General features: G+C 37.4%; 1 protein-coding gene across 3 annotated transcripts in view; it reads left to right on the top strand.

The window, feature by feature from the left end:
* ATAD2 (ATPase family AAA domain containing 2) overlaps positions 1-14816 on the top strand; it is a 64733-nt gene extending 49917 nt beyond the window's left edge. For 2 of the 3 annotated variants that reach the window (XM_055432065.2, XM_055432064.2), the window contains exons 21-28: positions 4259-4455; positions 4983-5142; positions 7252-7374; positions 7493-7636; positions 9223-9615; positions 11848-11981; positions 12832-12960; positions 13956-14816. In XM_055432065.2, the coding sequence (XP_055288040.2) occupies positions 4259-4455; positions 4983-5142; positions 7252-7374; positions 7493-7636; positions 9223-9615; positions 11848-11981; positions 12832-12960; positions 13956-14000 (1325 nt within the window). In that variant the 3' untranslated portion in view covers positions 14001-14816. Of the gene's footprint in view, positions 1-4258; positions 4456-4982; positions 5143-7251; positions 7375-7492; positions 7637-9222; positions 9616-11847; positions 11982-12831; positions 12961-13955 lie in introns of those variants that run through there. The other variant, XM_088844814.1, reaches the window with a different exon arrangement.
* The last annotated feature ends 9889 nt before the right edge of the window (positions 14817-24705 follow it).

The raw sequence follows: 24705 nt of genomic DNA, 5'->3' as shown, positions 1-24705 counted from the left end.
TCTGTCAGTAATGCATCTGTCCTCAACCTTGTCTCTATGGAACTACTTTTCCTTCTAGTATAATTCATGTTTTCCTTCCTTAACATCTAGACAGAATTAATTGACTACCTTTATGATGTGCTGTACTTTTTTCATACTACTAATATGACATTGTGGTGATGTTATAATTATCTCTTACTACCTTAATAAATTGCCAACTTATGGGGGCAGCACTCTTACATTGCCTTTTTTATCCTGAGTAATTATTAGTGCATTTCTGTTTAAACAAACTCAAACTTTTGTCATATTTGAAACATACCACAATTTTTCATTAGCTGAAAAATTAACTAGTTGAGATGACTTCCTCCCACGCACACAGGGAAATTCAAAATTTTTTTATTGTAATTTTTTTTAATTTTGGCATTATGATAACACATTTACAAGAAACTTGGAAAATACCAAACAAGGTTATGTATAGTTACATAGAGTTCCACTATATATACAATTTTTTTTGAGTAGGTAAATTAAGATTTTTAATTGGAGTTTCAATATCAAACTCTCAAGCTAATAGAATGAATATACAGAGAAGTAGAAGGATATAGTAGACCTGAAAAGCACTGTCAGCATAATGAAGATTTATATAGTTTTCACACAATGATAAGATACAAATTCTGTTTAGGTTCCCATAGACTGTAAACTGTGAGACATTGGAGCATATACAAGGACATAAAGTGCAAAAATTTCATGGTCTAAAGGTATTGAAATCATACAGAGTCTGTTTTCTTATCACTGTGGAATTATGTTAGAGATCAGTATCAAAAGATATTTGAAAATACTTTAAGTGTGATGTGACATGTACCAAGAGAGATCTTCAACTTAGCCATCAAAAGCCTCAATAAAGTTAGGCTGAAAAAAAACACAGAGGGTGATGGCAGAGAAGAAAGCATTTAAATGAGAAATTAGTATCAATGATACTTTAAACAAAATCACATGTATTTGGAAATTAAATGTCTACTTTTAAATGATGGGTGTATCTAAGAAGTCATAACAAGGAAAATTACAAAATATTTATAATAGAATAAAGACAAAAAGATAATTTATCAGAATTTGTTGCATGCAGCTGAAGCTGCTCAATGCAGTTAAATATAATGTGGAGTCTTAAGATATGAAAACAGATAATGAGCACTAGCATGAAATTTTGCGAAATTTGGACAAAATCTGTACTTTAGTTAGTAATACTGTATCACGTCTTAATTTCCTGTTTTTTGGTTTTTTTTAAACATAGTATTTCTTTATATTCTCAGAATTGGATTAGAAGTTTCAAGCCTCATTAAATTTTTTTTTTAAATCACTAAGATAATGAATTTTCTAGGGTTTTAGCAGTAATACTAGATACTAAACTTCATGGAACTATATCAAAGTTTAGAGTGAATATAAATTAGAAATCTGGCATTCTGTTCATACTAAGTCAAACAAGTGGAATCAAAATGTCATAAACTTTTTTATCTAGGCAAAAATTCATAAATTCTCTAAAATACAGACTATATATATATATGTATACAAAAGCTTTTCTACTATACTTGATAAAGGCTTGAGAAAGAATAACAGCAACGAAAAGAGAGATGGAGAAATTGGAGAACATAACTAAATGAAATGGGAACACTGAATATGAAATAGAAGAAGTGAAACTAGATAAAAATAAAGCATCATCATATAGTCCAGTTGTTTTTAAATGTGGCTGCTCATTAGAAACACATCTAGAGCTTCAGAGAAGAATAGCAGTAACTGGGCATTTGTATTTTTAAAAAATTCTAAGATAATTCTGTTGTGCATCTGGATTTTAAAAAGTAGTTACCAGTTTTTCTATTAAAGTGGTCATTTTAGTGATACAGAATTCTATTATTTTCTGTTGACCAATCATGATACAGTAGTATTAAGGGAATAATAGTATATAACCATAATAGTAAAAGATGTTTGTCAATTTTCACAGTCAAGAGCCAGACAAAAAATAAAAGATAATTACAGTTGCAAGCCATAAAGGAAACATGATTAACCTAACACTTTAAAATAATTGCATACAATTTAGGGATTAAGTAGAGTGATGCGGTAAGTGGAAGTGCCTATGCACATGTTATGATCTGCCCAGCCAGTCTGTGTCTTTTGGTTGGTGCATTTAATCCATTTACAGTTAAGGTGATTATCAATATGTGTGATCCTATTGCCATTTTCTTATTTGTTTGGGGTTTATTTTGTGTAGGTCATTTCCTTCTGTTTCCTGCCTAGAAAAGCTCCTTTAGTATTTGTTGTAAAGCTGGTTTGGTGGTGCTGAGTTCTCTTAACTTTCGGATGTCTGGGAAGTATTTGATTTCTCCATCAAATGAGAGTCTTGCTGTGTAGAGTATCCTTGGTTGTAGGTTCTTCTCTTTCATCAGTTTAAATATATCATGCCATTCCCTTCTGGCTCATAGAATTTCTGTTGAGAAATCAGCTGATAACCTATAGGAGTTCCCTTGTATGTTATTTGTCATTTTTCCCATGTTGCTTTTAACATTTTATCTTTATCTTTGATTTTCATCATTTTGATTACTATGTGTCTTGGTTTGTTCCTCCTTGGGTTTATCCTGCCTGGGACTCTCTGTGCTTCCTGGACTTAGTTGACTATTTCCTTTCCCTGTTAGAGAATTTTTCAGCTGTTATTTCTTCAGATATTTTCGTGGGTCCTTTCTCTCTCTCTCTTCTAGGACCTGTATAATGTGAATGTTGATGTGTTTAATGCTGTCCCAGAGGTCTCCAAGGCTGCCTTCATTTCTTTTCATTCTTTTTTCTATACTGTTCTGTGGCAGTGATTTCCACCATCTGTCCTCCAGGTCTTAGCCATTCTTTTGCCTCAGTTATTCTTCTGTTGATTCCTTCTGTAGCAGTATGAATTGTTCTTCTGTGTTCTTTAGTTCTTCTCAGTCTTTGTTGCATCTTCTCAATCTTTGCCTCCATTCTTTTCCCAAGATCCTGGATCATCATCACTATATTTATTCTGAATTCTTTTTCTAGAAGGTTGCCAATCTCCACTTTATTTGGATTTTTTTCTGAGGTCTTATCTTGTCCCTTCATCTGGGACAAAACTCTTTGCTTTTTCATCCTGGTTAACTTTCTGTAGTGTGGTTTTGGTTCCAGCCACTGTGGGATTGTGGTTCTTCTTGCTTCTTCTGTCTGCCCTCTGGCGGAGGAGGCTAAGAGGCTTGTATGAGATTCCTGATGGGAGGGAGTGGTTGTGGGAAAAACTGAGTCTTGCTCTGGTGGGCAGGGCTGTGCTCAGTAAAACTAATGCAGTGGTCCATTGATGAGTGGGGTTGTGCTCTCTCCTTGTTAGTTGTTTGACCTGAGGTGACCTAGCCCTGGGGTCTGTGGGCTCTCTGGTAGGGTTAATGGCGACCTCCAGTAGGACTTAGGCCAAGGGGCCCCTTCCAGGACTGCTGCTGCCAGGGACCTCAAGCCATGGTCCACCCATACTTCCATAGGAAACACTCTTAACAGTAGCAGGTAGGTCTGGTTCAATCTCCTGTGGAGTTACTGTTCCTTTCTCCTGGATCGTGGTGTGCACAAGATTTTGTTCGTGCCCTCCAAGAGTGGAATCTATTTTCCCCAGTCCTGTGAAAGTCCAGTAATTAGATCCTACTGGCCTTGAAAGTCAGATTCCCTTGGGATCCCCCTTCCTTTTGCTGGATCCTCAGGTTGGGAGGCCTGACATGAGGCTCAGAACCTTCACAACAGTAGGAGAACTTCTTTGGTATTATTGTTCTCCAGGTTGTGGGTTCCCCACCTGGAAGGTACAGGATTTGATTTTATCGTGTTTGTGCCCCCTCCTACCATCTTGTTTTAACTTCTTTGTGTTTGGACGTGTGGTATCTTTTTTTGGTGGTTCCAGCGTCCTCCTGTCAGTGGTTGTTCATCGGCTAGGTGTGATTTTGGTGCTCTTGCAGGAGGAGATGAGTAATACGTCCTTCTCCACCTTCTTGAGGATGACATTTTTAGTAATTAGGATATTCTTAAATGATTTTAAAATGATAATGACTCAGCAATTCACATTCCCAGTTACAAACTGCCAATTACTGCTGGAAGAGATGTGGAGGGTGAGATTATGGTAGCACTTTAGTATTTCAAAACCCTTGGTTCCTGACAGACAGAAGGAGGATCATTCCTGAAAGCGTGTCTGCTTGGTGTACTAAATTTTGTCGCTCTTGATCTGGTGGGAGAGCAGTAACTAACTTCCATTCACGTAAAGTTTTGCAGGCCCTGGAGGTACTCCCTGTGGCACCACCACCTGAGCCAAGACCACTGACAGCAGAAGAACTGAAACGACTAGAAGAACAAGAGGAAGATACATTTAGAGAACTGAGGATTTTTTTGAGAAATGTTACACACAGGCTTGCTATTGACAAGCGATTCAGAATATTTACTAAACCTGTTGACCCTGATGAGGTATTAATTTAGTCTTTGGATCAGAATGCTTCAGACTTAGAGAATATTTAAATAGTTTTTTGTGTGTCCCTCTGTACACTCTGAACCTGCTTTCTTATTTGGAAGCATCAAGTAGTGTTCTCAGCACATAGAGGCTTCAAGAGTTATGTATGGCGTTTTCCTTTCCTGCAGAGCATAGACAATTAACTTTGCCCAACTCAAATGTTCTAGAAGTAACTTGCGATTGTCTTAATGCTACATGACATTCCTGTGACCTTCACAGTAAAGAATGCAGTCCTAAGTTGGCATTGAAGGGTGGGTGGCATTTGGATAAGCAAAGAGGCTTAAGGTGTTATTGGAGATAGAGGTGTCCAAGAATGAGAATGAATACAAAACAAAAGCCACCTTAAATACAGAGTTTCACATTAATATATTTTCATTATCTCTTACGTATGTATTCTCTCCTGTTTTGCCTGGCAGAAAAACTTAACTCAAATTTTTCAGTGTTCAGAGTTAGTTTGTGATTTGGTCATTTGTTTGAATTTTAGGTTCCTGATTATGTCACCGTAATAAAGCAACCAATGGACCTTTCATCTGTAATCAGTAAAATTGATCTCCACAAGTATCTGACTGTGAAAGACTATTTGAGTGATATTGATCTGATCTGTAGTAATGCTTTAGAATACAATCCAGATAGAGATCCTGGAGGTGAGCATTTAGTGGGTTTTGTTTTGTTTTGTTTAACCTCAAGGAGTGGAATGAGGGCTGCTAACACTTAGTGAAGGGTGATTTCATACTTGATGCTATGTTAGAAGCATTTTACATTCACAATGCCATTCAGTCCTCAAGGTCATACTACCAGGAAATGGCAAGGGTAGAATTTGGATGCAAGTTTCTCTCACTCCAAAACAATTATATGATACAACCTCTAATGAAACACAGAATTGCATTAACAATTTAGCTTGTTTTTGTTAAGTTCTTTCTCAAAGTAGGAAAATAAAAACTCTTTGTAATAAGTTTGAAAGTTAGTTAAGACCATTACAATTTTTATTACAACAAAGTAATATACTCTCTAACAGAGGAAGTCCCCCATTTCCTTTCTCCAAAGGTAAGTGTAAGTAAGTGTTGGTTACTCAGTCATGCCCAACTCTTTGCAACCCCATGGACTGCAGCCCACTAGGCTCCTGTGTCCATGAGATTTTCCAGGCAATGATACTGGAGTGGGTTGCCATTTTCTTCTCTAGGAGATCTTCCCGACCCAGGGATAGAACCCGGGTCTCCTGCACTACAGTCAGGTTCTTTACCGACTGAGCTACAAGGGAAGCCCTATCTCCAAAGGCGGATGCTGTTAAGTTTAGGGCTATCTTTCCAGACCTTTTCTATGCATAGAATGCATCCACAATCTACCTCACCTATGCAGGCTATTAAATGAAATGTATAAAGTAAGAGATTTTTAGGTGATGGATTTGTTAATATGTATAATGATATATTCAAATATCTATATATTTGTTATAAACTCACTGATTTCCAAAAAATACTCTTTCAGGTTCTTTTTCTTTGCTTCTTGCTTTATGAATGCCCTATCCTTAACTGTGTTGGTGGATAATTTTTTTTAATAGTTCTATTTCCTGTGTTGACTCTTTGTAACATTGACATTCTGTTTTTAAATTTGTCGTGCTTAAAAATGAGATTGATTTCCACCACTGAGATTTTACCCAATGATTTAAAAGCCCACTGTTCTTCCCTCACCAGTCTTCTACCCCACCTTCCCTAGGCTCTGTGCCACAGTTCAGAGTTCTGGAGGTAGCAGTGGACAACAGGCTGCAAGTTGGGAAAACCCCTTAATTGCAGAAAGAAGGAAGCTTCTCCTGGAGGAAGTAGGCTTCTTCTGTTTCCTTGCAGTCCTACTGCTGCTGCTTCCCGTTCTGACCATTCTGACAAGTGTAAAGTTACTTGAGGGCAGTGGTGTTCACACTTGAGATAGCACCAGCATCTCCTTCAGGACATGCTAAGGTACAGCTGGCCAGGCCCCACCTCCGCAGGTTTTGATTCTTTAGATTGAGGACTGGAGAGTGTGCATCCTGACAAGTTCTCACATGGTGCCAAGGCTACTGCATTGAATGAACCGGGCTGTCTTCAGGTCGTGTTAGAAGGCCCCGGCAGCATCCCTTCTGCTGTAATCCTGTCTGCTGTAAACTGAATATTGTGTGAATGCTGCAGCAGCCTCCTGCCCTGCGAGGGGGACTGATCCAGCTGTTCAAGCAAATTTACATTCACTTGTGATCTGCCTTTCTTCACCTTGAGACATATTCCAGTTCATGGCGCTTAGACTCAGTTTAGGATTTTTTCCCAGCGCTTCCTATGTAGTGTTGCTGTTCCATTGTCTTTGTTTAGTTTCTCAGTCAGTGTCGTAACATCCTCTATATTTCTTCCAAAATTGTTTTACATCCCCGGTTCACTCATGACCCTGATAGCCTTCCTTGCTATTTTTGTGTCATCGTATTGTTGATTAGTTTTGCTGTTGACTGATTCTTACATTTTCCTTGGTGTTTCAAAGGGATTTAGCTAGGACAGGACAATGAAATTGGGTTTAGTCTGCTGTGTGGAATCAAATGTCCAGAACATTAGATGAGCATCAAAACTAGAAATAACATAGTTCCAGTAACTTTTACCATTCATGGTGGAAGTAAAAAACAAATTGTAATGGCTATAATCTTAGCCCAATATGTAAAATTAATTTTTGTTAAATTATTTAAAGGAAACCGTTTTAAAATTCTTTTTTTTTTCTCGTTTTAAAATTCTTTCTTTATTCCATAGATCGTCTTATTAGGCATAGAGCCTGTGCTTTAAGAGATACTGCCTATGCAATAATTAAAGAAGAACTTGATGAAGACTTTGAGCAGCTTTGTGAAGAAATTCAGGAATCTAGAAAGAAGAGAGGTAGGAAAATGATTTGACATAAGAAAAAAATGCTTTAAATGTATTGAGTACTCATAATTCTCCATTTAATTTTTATATCTGAAAATTTTATTTGATATTCCGCATGTCTATTTATAAGGTTGTAGCTCTTCCAAATATGCCCCATCTTACTACCATGTAATGCCAAAGCAAAATTCCACTCCTGCTGGTGATAAAAAATCAGATCCAGAGCAAAGTGAAAAGCCAAAGACACCCAGTACTCCTATGGCTTGCAGCACTCCTGGTAAGTGCACTTGGGTGATTTTTACTTGGGAAACTCTAGCCTTTATTCTGTTCTGATGCTGTTTACTTTTCTCCCTCAGTTTCCTTTGTCCATATTGATGCCACTCATTTCATTGATTTCATTTCTATTAAGGCAACTTTCCATTCTTTAAATAAATCCATGCTTGCAGTGAGGTACCGTTTGCAATCTCAATCCACCTTTCAGTTTACAATCTAATTGTGGGTTGATTTGATTTGAAACTGATTTTTGCTTCCTATAATCCTAGTCTGTTTCCTGTTCCCTCTTTATTCTTAGGGTATAACTCCACAGAGTATCCACCCAAATTCTGTGGGTTTTCCAAGGCCTCTTCCTTGTCAGGCTCCTAATTTAAGTTTTTGCTTTTAAAGCTCTGTGAATATCAGACTGTCCTCAACTTCCTAGCCTCTCAGCTATTCATCTGTTTTCCCAGATTGGGGTGCCGTAATTCCTCAGTGCTTTTAAACGGAATGTTCATAGAAACTATTCATACTAGCCCAACTAATGCTGATCAACAGTAGAATGAAAAAATATGGATTATTATACAGAAGTGAGAATTATTAAACTTCAAGTAAATTCAACACTATGGGTGACTTTCCCAAATATGAGATTGCAGAGTGGTTATACTGTGTCTAGGCAGAATTTTTAATCTCTGTGTACCATAGTTTCTTCATCTATAAAATGATGTTGAGGAATGGTAGCACACCTGAGCGGGTTAAAGTGGAATTTCAGTGAGTCAGCACATACGAAGGAAGGCCTTAGAAGAGTTCCTACTTCATGGTAAGCATTCGGTACATGTAGGCTGTTTTTAGTCTTGCCCTTTCTTTAGTTCATTCCCGATACTACTACCAAAATTACCTTTGCAATATGTGCATTAAAAAATTCATACCATTGTTTGAGTTTCCTGAGATGGAAGGGAAGTTCAAGAGGGCGGGGATATATGTATACCTATGGCTGATTTCCGGAGAAGGCAATGGCACCCCAATCCAGTACTCTTGCCTGGAAAATCCCATGGACGGAGGAGCCTGGTGGGCTGTAGTCCACGGGGTCGCTAAGAGTCAGACACGACTGAGTGACTTCCCTTTCACTTTTCACTTTCTTGCATTGGAGAAGGAAATGGCAACCCGCTCCAGTGTTCTTGCCTGGAGAATCCCAGGGACGGGGAGCCTGGCGGGCTGCCGTCTATGGGGTCGCAAAAAGTCGGACACGACTGAAGTGACGCAGCAGCAGCAGCAGCATGGCAGATTTCATGTTTGACCAAAAACAACAAAATTCTGAAGAGCAGTTATCCTTCAATTAAAAAATAAAGAAAAAAAATTCATGTCTTTGCCCTCCTTAAAATTATTGAACTTTTTAAAAAATTATTCAGGATAAAATCCAAATTCCTTAGAATGACAGGTCATTGCCCACTTTCTGCCTTCTCACAGTACTTTGTTCATCTATTCCAGCCATACCATACTGTGGTGATATCTCAGATTTTCCTCTTAATATCTCAAGAGGTATTTTTTCCTCCACTTAACTTAGACTTTAAAAAGTTGTTGAATGTTCTCTTACTCTTAAATTCTATGAAGCTCAGCTGAAGAGAAAAATCCGCAAAAAATCAAAGTGGCACTTGGGTACCATAGCAAAACGAAGGAAGATCTCACAGGCAAAAGATGACAGCCAAAATGTCACAGGTGACAAAATTGAGAGTGATACAGAGGAAAATCAAGACACAAGTGTAGACCACAATGAGACCGGAAACACAGGGGAGTCTTCAATGGAAGAAAGTGAAAAGCAGCAACATGCCTCTGAAAGCAAAATAGAATGGGAAAATAACAATTCAAGTACTTGTATTGAGAATGAACCTGAAGAATCTGGAAAGACTACAGCATGTACAGAATTGAGGAAAGATAAGATTGCTTGTAATGGAGATGCTTCTAGCTCTCGGATAATAGACATTTTTGATGAAAATGAAGCAAAAGGTAAGTCTCAGTGAAGCAACTTACTAATTTTAAAAGATGGTTCATTCAGGGTTCTTTAATAGTTAATTGCATCTCAGTTTACCTTTTTCCTTGTTTTTTCAGAGTACAAGAGTTAATTAGGGAAGATGGCATTATTTTATTAAATAATAATAAGATTAAATTATTAGTATTAAATAGTAATAAGATATCATTATTTTATTAAATAACAGTAAATGACTGTAGTTAAAAGCACACTATAGTAGGACTTCCTGGTGGTCCAGTGGCTGAAACTGTATTCCCAACTCAGGCAACCCCAGTTTGCTGCCTGGACAGGAAACTGATCGCACATGCCACAGCTAAGACCTGGTGCAGCCAAATAAGTAAACTTTTTTTTTTTAAAGCATAGTATAGCATCAGGCAGACCTGGATTTGAGCCTCAAGTCCACTGCTTAGTAGCTTGTGACCTTGGTTAAGATTCTTGCCCCATCAACCTCAGTTTTCTCATTTGCAAGATTGGGGATAGATAGTGCTGGGTAATAAGATATTCTGAGGATTGAATAAAGTAATCTATCTAAAGCATGTAGCAAAGTGCTTGGCTATACAATTTTTAAAACCTGGCAGGATACCCTCTCATTTTTAAGCAGAATAAGCAGTTTCCTGTGATTTCTTGCTGAGTGATGTGAAACAACTGTTACTCACCCCCATCATTCCTCTATCCCTATTGTAGGTGAAATCCCAGAACATTTATACTGTATTTATTCTAATGGTCCTGCTCCCAAAGATTTTCATTAGAATTGTCTTCTGTCTGCATCTTCTTGAACCTTTGGCATTAGATTTGTTTGGTTTTTGGAAAAGCCAAACATTTAGTCTTACAAAGCAAAAAGAAGGGTAACGAGGTCAAAAATTTGTTTTAGTGAAAAACAAGTATTGGCTAAGTTAATGAGACTGGTTTCCTTCAGTGGCTTATATGCGGAGGTTAATCTTTTTCAAGGACTTCCTTGAAATGAGTTCTAGTGTGTTTGAGTAATCTTAGAATGGTTTAGGATATATCCATTTGAATGTGGATATTTAAAATGTTAATCCTCTGTAAAATTTTGTATGTTCTATTTAAGTTCAGCATTTATTTTTGTTTTATCATTATCTTTTCTAAAATAACACTATTGGACTTCCCTGGTGGTACAGTGGACAGGAATCCCGCCTGCCAGTGCAGGAGTCACGGGTTCGATCCCTGGTCTGGGAAGAGCCCACATGCCACGTGGCAACTAAGCCCGTGGACTATAGCTACTGAAGGACCACATGGCCTACAGCCCTTGCTCCACAATAAGTAAAGCTACCTCTGTGAGAAGCCCACGCACTGCCACAGGAGTAGCAACCACTACTAAAGACAGCCCTCACACAGCAACAAAGACCCAGTGCAGCCAAAAATAAGAGAAATTAATAAATAAATTTAATATAAATAAATAAAAGAACACTATTTAGTGAGATCAGGCACCTATTTGTACTTGTCAGGAGATTTGGGTTCTTGTCCTGGCACTTAGAATAGTTAGGTATGTTGATCTTAGAAAAACCTCTTCACCTTTCTTTGGCCTTGTTTTTTTGTCTCTTAGTTAAGTAGATTGTTATAGATCAGGGATAGGCAAACTTTATCTGAAGGGCCAGATAGTCACAACTACTCAATCCTGTTGGAAAAGCCATATTGACACACTTAACGTAAAGTGGGTGTGGTTGTGTTCTAATAAAACTTGAATTATGGCAGTAGGCCAGATTTAGCTTATGTGTAGTAGTCTGTACTGAAGCCCCTTCCAGCTCTTAAATATCATTATTTTTTTTTTTTACATGCTACACAGCATGTGGGAATCTTAGTTCAATCCCAGTGACCAGGGATTGAACCTGTGCCCCCTGCAAGGGATGCTCAGAGTACTAAGCATTGGCTTGCGTATTTGCATGCTCAGTCTTCGTGACCCTATGGACTGTAGCCTGCCAGGCTCCTCTATCCATGCGATTCTCCAGGCAAGAATACTGGAGTAAGTTGAATTTCCTTCTCCACCTAACCACTGGACTGCCAGGCAATTTCCTGTCCTTAATTTTTGAGTGTGTAAATGGTAGCATCTTAATTTATAGCAGAGTCAATAAATGAGAATAGGGATTTGTGTTTAAGTAAATATGTCCTGCTACTTAATCAGCCTAATGTTTATTTTAGGCATTATAAAAGGTCTGTGAAACAGACAAATAATAGTTATTTTTTCATTCTAGAAATGTGTGTTCTACGAATGACTCGAGCTAGACGTTCCCAAGTAGAGCAACAGCAGCTCATCAGTGTTGAAAAGGCTTTGGCAATTCTTTCTCAGCCCACACCCTCACTTGTTGTGGACCATGAGCGACTGAAAGTATGTAAATTAAAATCAGAGTGCTTTCACTGTATGAATTAGAAGCATAACTTGCCAAAAGTGGGATTGTAATAGTACATTATTTCAATTTGGCTTGCAATAAATATATTTTATAGAAGGATAAACTTGGTATAGTTTGATATTACCAATGAAACTTGGTAACTTTCATTAAGGCAGTGATTGAAGATGACTAGTGTATTAACATTACTGTTTTTGTCATATTAATACTTGTCTATAGCACTTATCCCATACATTGTTTGTGTGACCATACCTAGGACCATTTTAGTTGGTTTTTACTTAACCATGGTTGCATGTTTTTGTTGACTGCAAGGCAATGGAATATTATGATAGGATCAGACTTGAGGAATCACAGAAATTCAGTAGGTCCGTTTCAGTCATGAGAATAAACCCTGATCAGATGGAAAACCTTTTTTGAAGAAAAGAACCCTGAAGTGGTGCAGTAGTTCATCATTTATGTCCTGTCTCTTTTTATTTCACATAACAATTAATTCTAGCATCGTAGTGACATAAAATATTCTACAAAATGCCTTTTTTCTTGTTAGTCTAGTTTGAGATTATTTTTAACTTGTCTGAAGAGATTGATGGCTATAATTGAAATTGTCAACCTCCTCAGCTGTAGTTTTTAGGATGAGAAGCCAGAGTCATAGAATGTTGATAAAGGTAACTTGCAGTTGAATGTCAGAATCACTGTTAGAGACTGCAGTGTCTTACCAGATGACTTGATCTGCCCTCTCTCTGGTTTATATGCTAAAAATATCCCAAAATCTTCAAAATTAAAATGTCTCTGGGAATTTCTCTCATATATGTAAACACTTATGTTTTCTTTTAGAATCTTTTGAAGATTGTTGTTAAAAAAAGTCAAGAATACAATATTTTTCAGTTGGAAAATTTATATGCTGTAATCAGCCAGTGTATTTATCAGCATCGCAGGGACTATGACAAAACAGCACTTATTCAGGTAAACTCATCTACATGAGAAATTAACTGATTATAAAAATTTCTAAATACAATTTTTTAATGTGTGGGATTATGAATTATTTCTAGGTACAACCATGTTTTGTACTTTTTAAAATCTAACACCTGAATTAGCTTGTGTTTCTTTAATAAGAAGTGGAACACTGTAGTATCTATAAACTATGAAAAATCTTTTTTGTATGTGTATGAATGAAGATATATAGCCCATTTTTAAGACAGACTTAAGATAGGCCTATTTGTCTTTATTTAATCTGCTTTATAGTGGATGTGTGTGCTTAGTCACTCAGTTGTGTCCGACTCTTGGTGACCCCATGGACTGTAGCCCGCCAGGCTCCTCGTCCATGAGATTGCCACTCCAGGCAAGAATACTGGAGTGGGTTACCATGCCCTCCTCCAGGGGATCTTCCCAACCCAGGGATCGAACCCAGGTCTCCTGCATTGCAAGGCGGATTCTTTACCATCTGAGCTACCAGGGAAGCCCTTATAGTAGAGATTCCAGTACTAATGTTTAAAAATAGATACTGACTGATATCTATATAGTATTTCATATATATACACACACACATAACTCGTACCTACTATATACCTACTAGTATGTAATATATATAGTATGTAGTATATCTAATAAAGTATACTGTGGTATCTATATAGTATAAATATATGTAACAGTAGTACCTATAAACTGTTAATATCTGTAAGTACACTAGTGTCTTGGTTAATAACTATATGAATTTAATGTAAGATGAAAGCATCTCAGACTTTAATTCAAAAGGGATTTAAGTAATGAAGTTCCATCAGTGTTAACAGTCTGTGTGATAGTCGTAAATACTGAACAAAATTTGTTTCTCTCTGTTATATATACATGGGTAATGATGTCCTTAAGGTTGTTCGCTGCAAAAGAAAACCAGCATTGGAGTAATGTTTTGTAGTGTTTTCTGCATTGAAACTTACTGTTTTTCCCTCCTATCCTTTATCTAGAAAATGGAACAAGAAGTAGAAAACTTCAGTTGTTCCAGATCATGATGTCATGGTACCAAGTATTTTTTATATTCAGTTCCTATTTAATTCACCTTTGTCATGTTGACATAACTGATGCAAGATGAAATCCTGAATCTCTAAGGAAAAGAGTAAAATAGTAATTAAAAATATTTAAACTTTTCTGGTATTTATATACATGTGTAAGATAAATTACAGAGATAACTGATACATATTTGATTGAACAAGTCATTGTAGTAATACTATTGCTATTGTTAATCAGTAAAGTGTGGCCAAGTCCTCTAATAAAGTTTATTTTGATAATGTTTATGTCACTTAAGAGTAATTAGTGACACTGATAGTTTTTGTTTTAAGCACTTTTAATTTTATCCTTCCTAAAAATAGTTTATTGTGTCAAAGTAGAAACTACTTAACCATTGTGTCTTTGCCATAGTTTCTGCCTTTAGCATCCTCTGCAAATTCACTTAAAAGCTTGTGCTTGAGTCATGATTTGCAGGAGGTCCCCTGAACAACTTCTAGGTGAACCACATTTCTGTTCTTGAATATCAAAATTAATGCTTTTTAGATAAACATTTTTTATCATTTAATATGGATTAATAAAAATTTTTAAATTTTTTGTTTTACTTTTATGATTATACATACAACAAATGTATTAATGACTACTTTGTTAAATATCTTTTTAACAATGCAAAGTTTTTATATATGAAAGCTATTTATATCCTTCTTAGGTTGTATTCTATAGATACCTTTTGTATACAATTATATAAATGTAAATATTACAAATTTTGTATTAATGATACCAAAAATGCATTTCTTAAAGCAATAAAAGCATTCACCACCATGCATTTCCCCCCTCCGCCATTTTATTTCTTTTTCTTTGAGACATTTTAGTATTACTTTGCGAAACTTCTTTTGAGGGGAATTAGGGGATGGAGAAGGAAATGGCAACCCACTCCAGTGTTCTTGCCTGGAGAATCCCAGGGACGGCGGAGCCTGGTCGGCTGCCGTCTATGGGGTCGCACAGAGTCTATGTGGTCGCACAGAGTCGGACACGACTGAAGCTGAAGCGACTTAGCAGCAACAGCAGTAGCAGCAGGGGATAATGATCTCGTGAGAGAGTCTAGATTCCAATACAGTTTCTGAGTTAAACTGCTTTTTGTTGTTGTTTCATCTGGATATTTTATTTAAAGCCTTCTAAAACTCAATAATTCAGATACCTTAATTACTAGATGCTGTCTTATGTAATGCATAATTGAATGCTAGTCACTGAAAATATTTAAGTATATGTATATTCCTGGATTCACACGCGCACACACACGTATTCATTTTTAGTGAAATTTATTGTAACTTATTCTAGATTCATCTTTTGTAACTAGGATTTTATGTTGTATGTACAGCTTCTGTAATAAATTGTAAAGGTAAAAATTGCTTCTCAATTCTATTAATTATTTTATAATTTCCTGAAAATAATTAAGTGTGAAACAAGTGCAAAAATCTGTTTTATTACTGTGCATAATTTAAAATGCTATTGACACTGGAATGTATATATTCTTTAGTTACAAAGACTAATCTGCTCCTGTCCTTTGCTTGACATACTGTGTACACGTGGAGAGTAATGTATCTACATTGCTGTGTAGGCTTTCAAAACCATGCTGAAACTGCAAACCTAGAATGTCTTTCTCTCTCTTTTTCTTGCTTAAAAGTATAATCAGGCTATTATAGATATATATATATATATAAATTTGTGTATTATATATAATATATATTATAGAATGTATAATACTGTTATGTATAATATATGTATTATATATATTACATATAATGCTATATAATCTATATATTTTATATATTTTATAATATATAAAATGTTTTATATATGATATACTATATATTTATATTGTAAATTATTATATACATAATTTTATTATGTATTATATTTTATAAATTTATATTATAATACAAATATTATATTTATGTGTTATATTTTATAATATGTATAAATTTGTATATATTGTGTTTATATTTTATATTTATATTATATATTTTTATATATATAATCAGGCTATTATGTGTATATAAATACATATATATACTTATATATAAAAGTATAATCAGTAATTTAGACAGGAAAAAGAAATAGAAGGCATCCAAATTTAAAAGAAAGAAGTAAACTATATTCACCGGTTATTTTACATATGGAAAACCCTAAAGAATCCACAAAATATTGGTTACAGCTAATACATTTGACAAAGTTGCAGGATAGAAGATCAATATAGAAATCTGTTGTATTTCTGTATACTAGCAACAAATGATGCAAAAAAGGAAACTAAGAAATAAATAACATTTGCAATAGCATCTAAGGAATAAATTTAACCAAGGAGGTGCAAACATGTACACTGATAACTACAAAATGTTGCTGAAAGAAATAAGACCTAAGTAAATGGAAAGAGATCCTTTACTCCTGTATTGGAAGACTTAATGTTAAAATGACGGTACTTCCCAAAACATTCTGCAGATTCCATGCAATACCTTTCAAAATCCCAATGGCCTTTTTGCAGAAATGGGAAAGTCAACCCAAAATTCATAATGAAACTGCAGGGGACCCTGAATAGCCAAAACAATCTTGAAAAAAGAAGAGGAAGTTGGAAAACTTGTACTTTTTTATTCCAAACCTTACACGAAGTTACATTAATTAGACAGTGTGGTATTAGCATAAAGGATGGACATATATATCAATGGAATAGAGTTGAGAGTTCAGAAAAAAATCTGTATCTGTGGTCAGTTGATTCTAACAATGGTACCCCAGACTGTTCAATGGGGAGAGAATAGTGTCTTCAAGAGTTGGTGCTGGGGAAGCAATATTCACATGCCAAGGGATGAAGTTGGACTTCTTCCCCACACCATATATAAAACTTAACACAAAATGGATAGAAGACCTAAATTAAGAGCTAAAACTATAAAATTCTTAAGATGAAAACATGACCTCAAATTTGATGATGATTTCTTAAATATGGCTCAAAAAATACTCTACCAACTGAAGGAAAATCGAATTCATCAAAATTAAAAATGTTCATGGTTCTACATATAGTATCTATGTTACAATTATTACATAATTACATCATTTAATATAATACTATCTTAAAACTCAACAAGAAAAAGACAATCCAGTAATGGCTGTTTATGATGACTTAACAGTTTTGAGGAGTACTGGTCAGATATTTTGGAAGATCCCCATCTTTGGGAATTAGTCTGTTTTTCTCATGATTAGGTGGGGATTATGGGGGAGGAAGATCACAGAGGTAAAGTGATCATACCAAGGTTACATACTCTCAGTGTGAGTTATGACTTGATTGACCTTGATCACTTGGCAGAAGTAGTGTTTCTCTCCATTATGAAATTACTCTTTGGGTACTGTGCTCTGGAAGGTCACTGTGTAGCTCAGTCTTAAGGAGTGAGAAGTTATGTTCCATCCCCCCCGACCCTTTTTTTTTAAACTGTTTCTATCATCGATCCCTGGTAAGTGTGCACTGTGGGATCAACTGAGATTATTTGTCTCATTGTCTTCTCTTCAGTACCAGCCCCCTGCCATGTAACACACAGAATACATTTTTACTCAAAATAATGCAATTGAGAGATTGCATGATTCTATATTATCTATAGACTCTTAATTCTATAATAAAAGGGCCTTTACTGGACTTGAGCATACAGTAACTATTTACTGATGGGTATTATATGAGGGATAAAAACTCCATTTTTAATTGACGTATAGTTGATTTGTAATGTTGTGTTAGTTTCATGTATACAGCAGAGTGATTCAGATATATATATGTATATATATATATCTGTGCATCAGTGTTTTCCTTTTTATCTGCTGCCTGGAAAATATATATTTGTATTTTTTAATATATTTAGATTGGGAGGGGGTAACATATATTTCTAGGGACTTCTCTGGTGGTCCAGTGGTTAAGATTCCTAGTGGTTAAGACTTCCAATGCAGAGGGTATGGGTTCAGTCCCTGGTGGAGAAACTAAGATCCCATGTGCCACATGGCACAGCCCAAAAATATATTTATCAAATATATATATAAGCAGAGAAGGGCAGAAGTGCTCTCAGCCCTTCCCTTCCAAAGACCTTTCCCAGAAATTGTGCACACTTCCTTTTTTTATCTCATTGGCTAGAACTTAAGTCACATGGCCACATTTTGTTGCAATGAAATAGAGAAAGAGGAAATAGCTGGAATTCCAGAAGCTATCTTGGGGCTGTGAGGTGACCTTAATGATTGGAAGATTCAGGGACAATTATGTTTTTAATGCTTAGGGTCTTCTTTTGGACTTGTTGCTTATAGGAAGGAAAAGCTGAAAAAGTAAGGAACCACTGAGTCCTTGAACACACAGGTGGCGCAGCCAAATGGACTTAAAAGCTTTTCTGAGAAGGTCTAGAGAAGTGACCGGCTAGAGACAGAAGAGTCAAAAGAAAGACCTAGGAGGCATTTTCATAAAGATTTAGTAAGACCTTGCTTAGTAATACAGTGCATGTTAAATAAGATAATTCTATTGTGGCTTCCCCAGTGGCGCTAGTGGTAAAGAACCTGCCAGCCAATGCAGGAGACATTAAGAGATGCGGGTTCAGTCCCCAGGTTGGGGAGATCCTCTGGAGGAGGAATGCAGCAAGAGCTCCTGACTGGTTCGTTTTCTGCTCTTTGCCCTCTGCCATCCATTCTCCACTCAGTAGCCAAAATATTCTTTGAAGGAACTCAGGTCTGATAGCATCACCTCCTCATACTCACTGTTTCCCATTACAGATCCTTATATGGCTCCCGCATCTCTCTCAGCTTCCTCTCCCCACTCCTCTGGTTCATGACACTCTAACTGACTTTTTTCATGTGATTGTTCCTTGTCTAGAATGCCCTTCCTCTCCCCAGTGCATATCGAACTCCTACTCATATCCTTTATTTTCAGCATAAAAGTAACCAATTAAAAGAAGTTACCCCCTCCCAATCTAAATCCATTTTCTTATATTCATCTCATTTAATCCTGAATAGTCTTACATGACACTGATCATAACTTTTTACTATGTATTCTCTAATGTTTATTTAATGTTTACCTCACCACAGGATCATAGGCTTTTTAAAATTAGGAGCTAAGTTTGTTTCATTTTTATGTTTAGATCTAACACTTACATAATAGATTCATGCTGCTGCTGCTAAGTTGCTTCAGTCATGTCCGACTCTGTGCGACCCCATAGACGGCAGCCCACCAGGCTCCCCCGTCCCTGGGATTCTCAAGGCAAGAACACTGGAGCTGGTTGCCATTTCCTTCTCCAATGTGTGAAAGTGAAAAGTGAAAGTGAAGTCGCTCAGTCGTGTCCAACTCTTAGCGACCCCAAGGACTGTAGCCCACCAGGCTCCTCCATCCATGGGATTTTCCAGGCAAGAGTACTGGAGTGGGGTGCCATCGCCTTCTCCGTAATAGGTTCATGCTGCTGCTAAATCGCTTCAGTCGTGTCCGACTCTGTGCGACCCCATAGACGGCAGCCTACCAGCTCCCCCGTCCCTGGGATTCTCCAGGCAAGAATACTGGAGTGGGTTGCCATTTCCTTCTCCAATGCATGAAAGTGAAAAGTGAAAGTGAAGTCTCTCAGTCGTATCCGACTCTTCGCGACCCCAAGGACTGCACAGGCTCCTCCGTCCATGGGATTTTCCAGGCAAGAGTACTGGAGTGGGGTGCCATTGCCTTCTCTGAATAGGTTCATAGTTGACACTAAATAAATATCGCTTGACTTAATGATTACATAGTGGATGAAGAGAGCAGAGCAGAGTAAGGAGCAGGACAGGAAGATATGAAGTTACTAGAAATAGAGACCTCGGGGGGTTATTGTGAGTGAAAGCCTGAACTTCAGGAAAGCAGAGTGAAGTCTAGCTAATAGCATCTAATTTAAAAAAAAAAAATACAAAGTCATAATTTTAGAAGCTGCTTCTGTTAGATGTATCCCATTTCAAGGTTATAAAAAGAACAGTTTTTCACTGCAGTTTGCTAATAGTTGTCCACATATTGGGCATCCTCATGAAATTGAAACCCATCCAGTTAATGATTGTACAGTCTTAGCTTTGCATAGTCAGAAAAAGAAATTGAGGCTTAGATTAGCTAATTTACTCAGCTTCACAGATAAGTGGCAGAAGCAGGACTCAACTAGGTCTGTGTGATTGAAATCCATGTTCCTAATCACCTCCCCTGAACACACACTGTAGGTGCCCTGCTTGTAGGCTCTTGGCATTCAACATTCTGGTTTGTGCCATTGTTGACAGTCTGCAAATACCTGTAGCCCCACCTGAGGATGTTCTCATGATCCATGCTGGATGTAGACTGAAAACAATAGGACATTAACGTCCCTGGGAGTAGTTGCCAACTAGACAATGGCAGCGGCTTCCCTGGTGGTTCAGATGGTAAAGAGTCTGCCTGCAATGCAGGAGAACCGGGTTCAATCCCTGGGTCTGGAAGATGCCCTAGAGGAGGAAATGGCAACTCACTCCAGTATTCTTGCCTGGAGAATTCCATGGACAGAGGAGCCTGACAGGCTACATACAGTCCATGCTGTCACAAAGAGGACTGAGCCACTAACATTTTCAGACAAAAATAGGCAGGAGTCTGAATGATACCCCAGCACCCTCACGTGTGGGACAACTCTGAGGTGTGTTCTACCCTTTTGGTTCTCCATGAGGGTTGAGCCCTAGGTCTCAGAGCAGTAATCTGCTTGAAACTGACTATGAACTCCCTTTTTTTCTCTGTTTCACTTTGCTCCCCTGCCTGTACTTGGCATTACCTCCCAAATAATCACTTCCTCATTCCACATCTTTATTCCTTTATATCATGTCCTTTATTCCAATCCTTTATTCCATGTCTGCTTTAGGAAGAACGCAACCTAAGACACTTGCTCCTTTTACAAAATAAAAGAAAAATGCGAAATGCCCCAACAATAGGTATAAAATTTTTTTAGTTTTCCCAACAATTATCAAACTCACAAGCCAACATTAATTTCCTCAGTATTTTTGTGAAAGCCTAACCATTTCCTTTCCAGGTTCTTTCCTATTTTAAAGATTTTCTTAATTATCTTGTAGCAATGTTAAATTATGTTTTTACTCTGTTTTTAAGAGAAAAAATCTGGAAGCTTCGTGTTTAGGCTATGTAATTTTAGTATGCAAAGGTTGAGATTGAAATCACTATATTTGAGCAGTCAGCCCTGCCAATATCTGAGCTCTGGCTGGGAGTCAGAGAATAGCACTTAACATGCAGTGAGAGGGCTCTTGGAATACTACTACCTTCAGAGCATACGCCAAATCAAAATGATTTAAACATCCAAAAGATACGGGACTAAAACATTTAATGGATCAAAGAGTGCCAAACGTGGGTACCCTGAACTTGCAGGCATTGTGAGCTAAAAGCATTGGTTTAAAGGCCTATTGTGAAACTTCAGCTGGCTTAAAGATAGACTTGAGGAGAAGGGGAAGGGGGTGTGCTCATTGCAATAGATAATGTATTCATGAAATAATTTGGAAACTGATTACGTGTGATGAATCCTAATTATAGCTATTTACTGTGGCGAATATTTAGGAAAATCAGGGTCTCAAAAAAAGACTCTAGCTCCTGCTTTAATTATTTAGGAAGAAAAATAAGTTACCCCAATCTTATATACTGTAATTATTTCTTACATTCAGTTTACGTATTTTATATTTAGGACCACAGCATGTGTCTCTTCTGTTTCTTCCTTAAATTTTTCTTAAGAATCCTTGCCCACCCCACCAAGGAGAAAATGTAAATTACCACCATCTCGCAGATGAATTCCCTAGTTTCTTCTGAACCTTCACCTCACAGCTGTTGCATGAAATACAGCCACTAGAGTATTAGCTAAATGAAGATGTCTATCTAAAATGACAGTTTTCTAATATTCTTATAACAAATAACTTTGCAGGAGAATAAACAGATAATTAAACACATTTTTTTTTCCATCTGAAAATAGCTCATCTGGAATTACACCAGATGCTAATAGTGGTTAGGAAGGCAGAAACATGAATGAATTCTTACCTCTATTTTTTTTTTAAGTTTCTGTAAAATGATTATATTTCTTTGGCAGCAAAAACATTTATAAAAATGTAAAAGTTGCTTTTAAGCTATAATTCTTATTCTAGTTGTGAAAGTTAATATCTAATGAAAGGCAAAAAAGATCAGAAAACAAAACCTGTGTATCTTAAACTGAAAAATCACATATTTTATATATTGTTATATTGTCCCACTACTGTCTTTGGGCAAACGTTTCTCAAAAAAGTTGTTAGAAGTCTGCAAATCCCAGCTGTGCAATCAGAAAGGAAGTACTTAACCTATGTAACCTTTGGGTACATGCATTATATAAGCCTAGCAGTTTATCATTTTGCTGGCTGCAAACTGTATACCTCATCCAGCTATGAAGCAAGAGGCAAAGAAGTATGTAAGCAGGAAGTAAGTTACAAAATATCTGAGCTAGCTACAAAATAACTGAAAAACTGACAATGCAAAGTCCAAGCTAATTGATCACATTTTCGGTTTATATAGTTCATCGTTAAAATGAGATAGTTACAGTTAAACTACAAATGACAAGACACAACTTGAAGATGTTATTATTAAGATTTTTAACATTTTAGTTACTTTTGGCTGCACTGGGTCTTTGTTGCTGTGTGTGGGCTTGCTCTAGTGCAGTGAGCGGAGGCTACTCTCTAGTTGCGGTACACAGGCTTCTCATTGCGGTGGCTCCTCTACTAGCAGGGCACAGGCTCTAGGACATGAGGGCTTCAGTAGTTGTGGCACGTGGGCTCAGTGGTTGTGGTGCAAGGGCTTAGCTGCTCTGTGGCATGTGGGATCTTCCAGGGTCAGGAATCGAACCCATGTCACCTGCATTGGCAGGTGGATTCTTAACCACTTGACCACCAGGGAAGTCCTTATTAGGATATTTTAATCGTAGTCATGAGGGCAGGGACTGTATGTCTTGTCCAGTTAATATTTGCTGAATTTATATATTTATGTCCTAAAACCTATAAGGCACTAGGATATATTAAAAACAAACAAAAGAATGAGATATGTCCTGCTCCCTACAGAATGGGCAAAGTGGTAAAGTTAGGTGTTAACACACCTCAGTTGCCTTATACCTCAGTAAAGAATATGTGTTTGCCTTTATCATTCATGGTATAGGACACACTATAGTCAAACATGAGCTTCAGTCCTCTCGAACACGTTCTCCAAACATGATGCCTTTCGTTACAGTAACATGGCAGGGAGTTTGCTGCTCACCAAAGTATCCTTGTGCTCTCCCACATTTCCTGTGCTAGGACTGATCAAAGAACCATAAGCAGAAGGACCATGTGTTGCTTCTAAACCAAAGCTTTTAGTAACTGGTGGGTATCTCTCTTCCCTCTGCCTCAGCACCTTGGAAGATGTATATTCCAAATGATACATGAGCAAAAGAGAGGAAGAAGCCTGGATCCCTGAGTCACCATTTGTGGGAGTTGCCCCAGAGAGTCACTAAAAACTACAAGAAACCTTGAAGAATAATCAATGTCATTTTATATTTTTTAAAGTATTTATGTTTGTTTAGTTATTTGGCTGCGCCAGGTCTTGGATGTGGCATGCAGAGTCTAGTTGTGGCACATGGGACCTAGTTCCCCAACGAGGGATTGAACCCTAGCCCCCTGCTTAAACTCTTGGTCCCGATCCTTCAGCACTGAGCATCAGGAGCTCAGCATCTTAGCCACTGGACCACCAGAGATGTCCCAGTCATTATATGTTAAACAGAAGGTATTTGGATTTGTTACAGCAGCAAAACCTAGTCTGTTCTGACAAATAGAGGTAATAGATTCAGTTGATGGGTTCTTAAGTCCATGATGGAAGAATCAGTTTGAAGGCAAGACTATGAGATACACTTCTTAAAAGTAGCCCAAAATTGGGACTTCCCTGGCCATCTAGTGGTTAAGATGCCTCACTTCCAATTTGAGGAGCCCAGGTTCGATTCCTGGTCAGAGAACTAGGATCCTGCATGCCTCATGGCGTGGCCAAAAGAAAGCCAAAATGGATGTGTCTTTCTGAAGTCTTTCACTTCACAAACAGTGGGAAAGACCTGACCAATCTCCGGACCTAGCCTAGCCAGTCCCTGCTACCCAGTATTTATTTATTTATTTTTGGCTGTGCTGGGTCTTCATTACTGCACGTGGGGTTTCTCTAGTTACAGCAAGAGGCTGCTGATTGTTGCAGTGCACAGGCTTCTCATTGCAGTGGATTTTCATGTTTCAGAGCACAGGTTCTGGAGCACGGGCTTTACTAACTGCAGCTGGCAGGCTCTGTTGTGCCAAGTGGAATCTTCCTGGAAACCTGCGTCCCCTGCATTGGCAGGCAGATTCCTAACCACTGAAATATCAGATAAGTCTTATCCAATATTTAAGCCAGAATAAACTTTTGTCTCCGCAACTTGTAGGACTTGATCAGAATAATCTTGAGCCTCAGTCTCCTTGTCTATAAAATGGGTCATATCATACTATACTCATAAGATTGTTCTGAAAGTAAATTGTATTGCAAAGCACTTAGCTCGGGGCCTGACAGGTAGAGGTGCTTCAAAAGAGTTGTTTCCCTCCCGTGTCCTTTGTCTGAGGCCAGTACTTCTCCACACTGACTGCATTTTAAAATTGTTTGGGAAGCTTTAAGAAATAAACCATCCT

This window comes from Moschus berezovskii, chromosome 16, assembly GCF_049115385.1.
Source record: "Moschus berezovskii isolate FMDL1 chromosome 16, NW_MosBer_1.0, whole genome shotgun sequence".
Taxonomy (NCBI): Eukaryota; Metazoa; Chordata; class Mammalia; order Artiodactyla; family Moschidae; genus Moschus; species Moschus berezovskii.
This window is presented reverse-complemented; position numbering and strand designations above follow the sequence as displayed.